The 9,895-nt window shown below is 41.1% G+C and overlaps 1 protein-coding gene across 2 annotated transcripts in view; it reads right to left on the reverse strand.

The window, feature by feature from the left end:
• RCBTB1 (RCC1 and BTB domain containing protein 1) overlaps positions 1–9,319 on the reverse strand; it is a 28,005-nt gene extending 18,686 nt beyond the window's left edge. The window contains exons 1-2 of one of the 2 annotated variants that reach the window (XM_081944390.1): positions 9,149–9,319; positions 6,098–6,285 (exon numbers count right to left, since the gene is read on the reverse strand). In XM_081944390.1, coding sequence (XP_081800516.1) covers positions 6,098–6,223 — 126 coding nt within the window. In that variant the 5' untranslated portion in view covers positions 6,224–6,285; positions 9,149–9,319. Of the gene's footprint in view, positions 1–6,097; positions 6,286–8,885; positions 9,077–9,148 lie in introns of those variants that run through there. The other variant, XM_081944389.1, reaches the window with a different exon arrangement.
• Positions 9,320–9,895: the final 576 nt, after the last annotated feature.

Raw genomic sequence — 9,895 nt, forward strand, 5'->3', positions numbered from 1 at the left:
AAAAGACAATGGAAAGACACTAGACATCACATTCCATGCAGCAAAATATTAACTAGTAGAGAGACATGTATCTATATCATGAAGTGATGATATAGAAGTCCATGAGGAAAGCATGCATCTGTAAACCAATCAATAGTTGCCAAGTGTATTTTCTGTTCAATGAGCTTTTGCTATTCTGAGAAGTTTGACAATAAAAGGGAGCCCCGAACAATGTTCTGGGTGAGTGCCCTTCGGGTGGCCTTCCCAGCACAACCTTACTCCTGTCTGCATCTGCTTTTTCTATGTCACCAACAGGTAACAGTCTTAATAGGCTTTGACCCCCTCTCCTGCGGCTCCCTGCTCACCCAATTGCGCAATCTGCTCTCTGCCCCAAGAAGGCATGAGCCTCTTGCCTGCTTTTGCAATTCCGCGTCCTTCGCAGGCCACTCAGTGTCGGGAAGAGCTCCAGCCCTTTTCTCGCATTGATCTCTTGCGCGTGTGCGCGCAAGCAAAATATCAAGGTGGAGGGGACTCTCCTCCCGCTATTGCCACTGTGCAATGAGGTGAGTAACTGGGTACGCAGCGCAGGAGACTCCTCAGCGCCAGACTCAGGTCAGTGCAAGCCGCGGTCCCCTTCGTGTTGGCTCAGGAAGGAGGAGAATGTGGAGCAGAAGCTGGTTGGGTGCAGGGAGGGAAGAGCTCTCCTTGCGCAGGGCTCTGGAACTCTGCATCCAGAGATGACTGCTGTGGCTCTTTCCTGAGTCAACACGAAGAGGACCGATCTGAGTCTGGCGCTGAGGAGTCTCCTGCACAGGGCAGCCAGCTACTCACTTCTCAGTGGCAGCAGCAGGAGGAGTCGCTGTCCCCACCGCCATGATCCTGGCCGAGGAGGGTATTTTGCTTGCATGTGCAAGATGAAAGAGAAAAGGGGAGAGAGAGGGGGGGAAGGGAGGGAGAGAAATGAAAGAGAGCTGGAAGGAGAGAATGGGGGAGAGGGAAAATAGCGGGAAACAAATCAGGGGGAAAGAAAGAAAGAGAAAAGAAAGAAAGAAACTAACATTCTCAGACCTATGACGAAAGCAATGGCAAGCTAGATCTCTTGCCAAGAAAACTGCAGTTTGCTAGAAGGCACAAATTGGAAGCAAGTCTGGTTTTTTAAAAAGAAAATAACAGAGATGGCAAAAAATGCATCTGAAAATAAGATTATTTATAATTTTGAATAATGTATTATATTGTCAAACTCAAAAGAAATCAAAATATATATCCTATTGCTGTTAGTACAATCTTGCCAGCCTCTATCAACTTAGAGTTCACTATAAAAAGATTACAGAGAAGCAATTTCCTACAATTAATAACTTTTTGGATTTGCTATCGTATTCAATGAGAAAAAGAAAGAGGGAAAGGGAAGGAAGGAAAGGAAGAAAGGAAGAAGAGAAAGGAAGAGGAAAAGTAGAGAAAAACAGAAATGAGAGGGAGGGGGAGAGAAAAGAGAGACCCTATTCCCACAGAATACACTGAGCCATGCAATCTTAGTAGGCATGTCTGGGGGGGGATGTTATGTGACTGGGTGGGAGTGATGTTGAGTTGGCCACACCCACCCAGGTTTTGTGGCTCCCGGTGTTACATAGTTGCAATGAAAATAGTTTTATGGTTGGGGGTCACCACAACATGAGGAGCTGTATTAAAGGGTCGCGAGCCATTAGGAAGGTTGAGAACCACTGATGTAGAGTTTGCTTTCACATAGCAAAGTAGCCATGTATAGCTACTTTGCTATGTGAAAACACAGAAATATGTAGCTGTTTTTGTACAAAGTAGCAAAGTAGCTTCCCATAGCAGTTTGAAGTACTTTCTTAATCTGAAGTGTCTCATGACACTTGGGTTATTATTTATTTTAAGGTAACTGACTTAATTTTAGTTGTTATTTCAACTTGCAGAAAGGTTAGGGTTAGTTCCTGGCTGCTTTCTGGTTTGAAACCAGTCAGATATTGTAAAGTTTCCCTGAATATACAGGTGAAACTCGAAAAATTAGAATATCGTTGCAAAAGTTCATTTATTTCAGTAATGCAACTTAAAAGGTGAAACTAATATATGAGATAGACTCATTATATGCAGAGTAAGATAGTCAAGCCATGATTTGTCATAATTGTGATGATTATGGTGTGTAGCTCATGAAAACCCCAAATCCACAATCTCAGAAAATTAGAATATTGTGAAAAGGTGCAATATTCTAGGCTCAAAGTTTCCCACTCTAATCAGCTAATTAAGCCATAACACCTGCAAAGGGTTCCTGAGCCTTTAAATCAGGGGTGTCCAAACTTGGGAACTTTAAGACTCAACTCCCAGAATTCCCCAGCCAGCATGGAGTTGAAATCCACAAGTCTTAAAGTTCCCAAGTTTGGACACCCCTGCTTTAAATGGTCTCTCTGTCTGGTTCAGTAGGAATCAAACATGGGAAAAATTGCTGACCTGACAGTTGTGCAGAAAACCATCATTGACACCCTCCATAAGGAGGGAAAGCCTCAAAAGGTAATTGCAAAAGAAGATGGATGTTCCCAAAGTACTGTATCAAACCACATTAATAGAAAGTTATTTGGAAGGGAAAAGTGAAAGAAAAAGGTGCACAAGCAGCAGGGATGACTGCAGCCTGGAGAGGATTGTCAGGAAAAGGCCATTCAAAAGTGTTGGGGACTTTCACAAGGAGTGGCCTGAGGCTGGAGTCAGTGCATCAAGAGACACCACACACAGACAGATCCTGGACATGGGCTTCAAATGTCGTATTCCTCTTGTCAAGCCGCTCCTGAACAACAAACAATGTCAGATGCGTCTTACCTGGGCTAAAGAAAAACAGACCTGGTCTGTTGCTCAGTGGTCCAAAGTCCTCTTTTCTGATGAGAGCAACTTTTGCATCTCATTTGGAAACCAAGGACCCAGAGTATGGAGGAAGAATGGAGAGGCACACATTGCAAGATACTTGAAGTCCAGTGTGAAGTTTTCACAGTCTGGTGTTGGTCCACTGTGCTTCAACACAGCTGTCTACCAGGAGATTTTGGAGCACTTCATGCTTCCTTCCACAGACGAGCTTTATGGGAATGCTGACTTCATTTTCCAGCAGGACTTGGCACCTGCCCACACTGCCAAAAGCACCAAAAACCTGGTTCAATGACCGTGGGATTGCTGTGTTTGATTGGCCAGCAAACTCGCCTGACCTGAACCCCATAGAGAATCTATGGGGCATTGCGAAGAGAAAGATGAGAGACATGAGACCGAACAATGCAGAACTGAAGGCTGCTATTGAAGCATCCTGGTCTTCCATAACATCTCAGCAGTGCCACAGGCTGATAGCTTCCATGCCACACCGCATTGAGGCAGTAATTGCTGCAAAAGGGGGCCAAACCAAGTACTAAATACATATGCATGCTTATACTTTTCAGATATTGTTCTATGTACAATCCTTGTTTTATTGATTGGATGTAATATTCTAATTTTCTGGGATTGAGGATTTGGGGTTTTCATGAGCTGTAAGCCATAACCATCACAATTATGACAAATCATGGCTTGAACTATCTTGCTTTGCATGTAATGAATCTATCTCATATATTAGTTTCATCTTTTAAGTTGCATTACTGAAATAAATGAACTTTTGCATGATAGTCTAATTTTTCGAGTTTCACCTGTGACCAAAATATATTTTATATAACGCCTAATGTGGATAGTAATAACAGTCCCCATATAGGCATTTCCATCTGTTAGAGGACAGGCATATGTCTGTGATTTGTATTCTGACATGTAAAATAACTTGCTCTTGTTAGGTGTAGGTCATCTTGGAGAAACAATGTAACAGTTAACAACATGCTTCAAGCCCAAAAAAGAAAGAGAAAGCTTGAAAAGAAACTTAAGCTGATTTAGCCTTAATTCCTTTGGGTATAAGAGCGAGGGGAAAGTAAACACAAGCAGGCTTTTCAAGATTCTGTTGCCATTGCCTATCTCAATAAAATAGAGCTTGATCAGTCTTGAGCAGTCCCTTTCCTGATTTGGCCACCTTGAAGAGCTGACACCAAATGTGGTGGTGGACAATAAAGATGTGCAATATCAAGGTTTGGCCATAATAATATGCAAAGTTACTTTCAAATAAATAACCTAAATTGTAAATAAAAACAAATAAATAAAAAATTGTAATCTTTAATGTGATAAAGGAAATACTTTTTCTATTAAAAAAGCAGTCATACTGAATTATATGTAAATAAAACTTTTTTGTTCTACTTCTTTTCATATGAAACACCTAGCCTATCATTCAAAATATAAAGATGCCTTTCAGCAAAGAAAAAGATGTGCTCATTGGCCCGCTTTCTCACAGCAACGAAAGAGTAAAGCAGCTGAAGATACATCCATGTTTTGGACCGGGACTTTCTCTTTTTCTCCTTTTCCTTTTCCTTTCCTTCCTGTCTTCTTCTACCAAGTCATTAATTTTCTAGTGCTTCTGAATTCTCAGTTTACCAGAACAAACTCTAGCTTTCTTCTTTATAGTCCCTCCATGCATGCATACCTTTTTAAGTGTTCTGAATCACCCTCCCATCTTTCTCTGTCTGCTTCAAACTTCATGGGTGCCTGGAATCCAGCTGCTTAGAACAAGCTACTTTTCTCTCCATCTCACCTCTAAAAGTCACACAAGCCAAGCATTAAACAGAGGCTCACAGCTTAAATCCACTGACATTAGTGGCTCATTAGTTTTCTAGGGGACTATTGACACTTTAGTAGGATTTTTGCAGTAAGCAACTCAACTCCAAGTGTCTTTTAATCCCATCCCAGAACAGAGCAGTTTCACCCTGTGGTTTCCTGCTAGATTTCTGCTGTATTGAAAGAGAGGAAATCAGTTCTTTCATGAGAAATTCTTGGATATCCCATCGGTCAGAGACAGAAGGCATCAGATTAATTTACAAATGTTAATGTATTGGACCATTTGCAGATCCAAGGCACTGAACCTCTATACAAGTAAACAGACAGGAAATCCTAAAATAAAAATCACAGAGCAGCTTTCTCAACCCCAATTTCCTTCTGATATGTCCCAGTACAGTACTTTCTAAAAAAATTGTGAAATGGAGATGTGCAGCAATGAAAGAGCAACAATCTGGACTGGACCTCATGGGAGGAATTCATTGCACTGATTGCCCTTGGCTTCAGATTCAGAATGGAGTCCTGTTATGTACTTCCTGATGAAGCCTTCCATTGAGATAGGAGTACAGCCTTCTGGGTGGGGGAAGGGTTTTATTTTGTGGTTACAAAATATGTGTTCTGTAATTGTATACAGGGTATTTGAAAGTGAACCAAAGTAAAGTAGGAAGTGAGTCCTACTTATGGTTACCTATTTTATAAAATCTTGTTTTCTGAGGCAAGAGAAGCAATCCATATTTGCATAGTGGAAAGTACTCTATGCTGAGTTTTATTTTTCAGTGGGTTACAAATATTAATTTTAGCTGTAACGAAGAAACTACAAAATTCATCTTCTTTAAACTGAGGTTTATGTTACGGCGTCTACACTGGCTTGAGCATGTCGAGAGAATGGCTGATGGTCAGATTCCGAAAGATCTCCTGTATGGAGAATTAGGGCAGGGAAAGCGCCCCACAGGGAGACCACCGCTGCAATATAAGGATATCTGTAAGAGGGACCTAAAGGACCATTGGGAATGGGCATTAACAGCTGGGAAAACTTGACCTCTGATTGTTCAGCTTGGATGATAAAGACGCAGCATGGCCTTCTCCAATTCGAAGAGACACCTGTTCAGCAGGCTGAGGCAAAGAGATAGTCCCGGAACCAGCGATATCTGGGGGCTGGGCAGGGGACAGAATGTATCTGCCCTCAGTGTGGAAGAGATTGACACTCCTGAATTGGACTTTTTAGCCACATCAGATGCTGCGTTAGGACCTCTTTTCAGAGCATGATGCCCTAGTCTTTTGAGACTGAAGGATGCCAATGAATTATGTTTTAAATACTGATTAATTGTACATGTATGCTATTGCAATCTTAAAACAAAAGCTTGCTATTTTTATATTACCCACTAGATATCCAACAATGGTACAGACAGAGAAAGTGAACACACCCATGTAAGTACTATAATCTTACCTCATCGCTGTGGGTGATATATATAGCTTCGTTGGCAGATGTTCCAAATACACATGCTTTTCGAATAGTTGCCATTTCTTGAGGTGAAAGCAATGTAAATATAGGCCACTTCCCGACCTCCATCATAACTTTGCTGGAGTTATGAATGTTATTTTATCTTGTCATTTGAAATGGTCTCACAGTATTCTCTGGGGAAAAAGAGAATCCATTCTTATTCAAGTATGAATAAAGTCCATTTCTGTGGTGGGGTCTTTCATGAGTGTCATGATGATCTTAGGGCTGCCCGAAATGTTATTAGACAGATGGTCCAAAGAGGGAGGGGGAAATAATTAAAATAAATGTGTAAAAAACTTTATTATCCATTTTTACAAGACAGAAAATTGAAATCTGGAAATTCAAAGAATCATTTTTAATTTGGAAGAAAAGGGTTGCTTTTTAAGGAAATTGAAGATTCAAAACGTGCAACAACAAAAGTTATACAAAATGCGATCTATGGTGCTAAATATTTAAATAATAAATCCAAGTTGCAGCTCCCAAAACTGGAGAGTGCTGCCAAGTTCTTAAGAGAGACACAGAAAAATCTCTATCCTTGGAAATTGCTGCAGGTCACTTTCTGCCAAATGCTGGACTCTTTGTTTCTGTTTTTGCTCACCATTAAAGTCTCCTGTCTGAAAAGTTTTTGCCTACCACATTTTGCATCAATTGGTGCAATATCCTTGTACTACAGTATATACATACATAAATTCACAAAGATAACCGTCAACTAATCATCAATATCTATGACTCTAAATCTATCGCCATTTGGTGGGGAAAATGTATAAGCTAGAGAAAATAAGTGGATGTGGTACAATAGTGCATGAAACTCGCTGTCAGGCAAAAATTCTGAAACAAGAGCCAAATTTTGATTCTGTTTGGGTAAATGTAAGTACTGTATTCTCTAACCAGATCCTACTGACTTGGCACCTCCCTTGTGTTTAACTTCATCTCCTGAAGCATTTTGAACTAAACTAGAAGACAAACAGTCACACAGTTCAAGTTCATTGAAGATGACTCACAGAAGGAAACTGATTATAACAAACTGGGAATTTTGCCAGTACAAAGTGTTGTAGTGCCACGTATGACACCTTAATGTATTTGTCAAAAAGTATACTTGTATATGTGGGATTACAAGTAATACAAATTAGGACATTCATTTTGATAAGTAGCATACATGTTTTTCCTGCCTGCCCCTGCAAAAAAATGCCAGGGATTCTTTCACAACACCAAGATTTTTAACAAAAACAATTCATTTTACAATCTTTTTTCCAATAGGTGGAAGAAGTGGGATTTGATAAGGAGGAATTTCTAAATTAGGTCATTTTATCTGGTCTGGTTATTTCTTGCCCAAATTACATCATCACCCTTCTGTAATTACAAAAACCTATTATTAACAATGCCCCTATCTCAGAGAAAGTACCCCTGTAGTGCCCCTAATATTCATCTTGAACTAATTTATTTTTCCCCCAATTTATTTTGAAGCTTAATTTTGTTCCTTGCATTTGCTGCATGCATGTAAAATCTGAAAAAAGAGCAAGGTTGCTCATATCACTTGCAGGAAACCAGGAACTTGCAACTATCAATGCGTCATTCACAGTTACAGTTTCTTGGTACCAGCATTTTTTCAAGCTACATTCTAAAAAGTATTACAGTCCTGGATAAAACTCTAACACTATTGAATCTTTCCAGCATCTTAAGTGCTAATATAAGTCACAATAAACCTATTACAAAAACATTAAAGAAAATAGATATACAATATGAATATTTTAAAAGGTAAACATAACAGAAATAGAGGATCAGTACTATATAGGTTTCTGAATGCTTAACATGGCACAGTCAGAAATAATTTATCAGCACATTCACAATCTACAAATATTGTGCAGAATAACAATAAAACATCAGCATATTAAACAATTGGAAAAGCTTAAGTCTCATTTAATTATTTGGAGGGATGAAGTAAGAAGTGCTCGGAACTCAGGATGCACAAACGCATCAGGACATCAACAAAAAACCTGGCAGGATTTTTTTCTCCTTCAGAAAGTTGCTTGTTTTATAACAAGCAAGGCTTCCGCTTAGAAGATGAGAAGTGTATTTCTCATTCAGTAACTCACATCTCCCAGCATACTTTGCTTGGTTATACAGGAAAGCAAGTCCAGGAAATGTATGATAAGAACAAATATATATTCTTTCCTAGATTTCTGAGCAAGCTATTCACCACGATGCTATTTTTTCTCAGTTGGACGTTCTACTCCCTGGTAAGGTCCAGGGAAGGCACCCCATTCGCAGTTCGTGGCTCCCGATTAACGTTGTCAATGCTGGGTTTTTAAACCCAGATCTGAGTTTTTCAATGTCTGTCTAGGTTTCTAGCGGGTTTTTTTTAAACTTTAAAAATGCAAGTTGTTCTATACTTACATTATGTTGTACGTATTAAATAGGTAAAAATAATTTAGTTCAAAACTGGTTTATTGTGGGAAGGGGAGGGGGTTAATCTGGGTCTTTTGTGTACAGCCTGGGTTTATTTGAGAACGAAATCTTGAGAGGTTGGTTTCTTAAGAAAACCCAGCTGGTGTCCGTGTCCCGGACCTCCCGATTCTCCACCCCTCCCCGAAGACTCGAGCCAACCCGGAAGAGACCGAGGCGTGTGCTGTTTATTTCCCAAACTGCAGCCATCGAATCCTCCCTCCTCCCTCCTCCCTCCGCTCTTTCCCCTCTATTCTCAAAAGCCAGACGCTCCCGTTATTCCTCCACTTACATGCGTAACAAGATAGGAGAAAAGAGGCCAACTCGGTCTTTCTGCAGGAAGTCACCGAAGAGAAACAGGGGCAGCTGCCAGTCCTTCTCAAGAGCACCCCCCCCCTTCCCAAATGCTGGCAAGGCAAGGAAATCGTCGGAACCAGCTCAACGCAGGGAGCGGTTTCGCTGGGCACGAAGAGAAGAAGAGGGCGGAGGCTCCTTCGGCGCCTCTTTTAAACCAGGAGCGGAGCCCCGCCCAGCCGACCCTCGCGCTCTCCTCACCTGTTGCAGGTTTTGCAAGCGCGGACTCTGCCGAGCCGCCCCGGAGCTAGCAGGAAGCGGAGAAGAAAAGGCACTGACCCACCACGAGCGCATGCGCCGCGGGCAATGCGTGAGATTTATAATGCTTGCGTCTTTTCTTCTTGCGCGTTTTTCTGCATTTCCTCTTCTGATTCGCTTTGGTGAAGCTATGGAGAGAAAGACTAGGCAGAAACAGCTATTTTCGTGCTTTTAGTTTTCCTGATTCTTTTTTTAAAAAGCAAAGTAGGTTGTCTAGTAAATCTGGGCTGTAATGTTGCGGACAGCGACAGCTGACCAAAAAACATGAAGCTTTTATCTTTACAACACTGCCATCTAGTGGTTGCCTGGAGCTTTGCAGTCCAGGTCTGGTAGCACTCTCATTCCCCCACCCCCGATCCGCCTCAGTTTTCCCATGAGAGAAATCATTTTGCGGGATGGGGGAACCGACGGCGGAGAGGCAACAGCTGCGCTCAAATCGTTCGCCTTTTCACTTATTTCTGCTCTGATCGAAGAAAAATAATGCAAAAGGTCTACAAAGTCAAAAGAAGCATTTCTGTCATAGAACTCATTTTAGAGAAACTATCCGTTTCTCACAATGCAGTGAAAAACCTAGTTGTTTGGATCGTGGTTTGTTGAATAAACCACATTTGATTGGCATATGTAGGATAGATGATTTAAAAAGTTGTCCTGAATAAGCATATTCTGCTTAGGAGAGCATCATACTAATAT

The sequence above is a fragment of the Natrix helvetica genome (genome assembly GCF_964273705.1).
Source record: "Natrix helvetica genome assembly, chromosome: 2".
NCBI classification, from domain to species: domain Eukaryota; kingdom Metazoa; phylum Chordata; class Lepidosauria; order Squamata; family Natricidae; genus Natrix; species Natrix helvetica.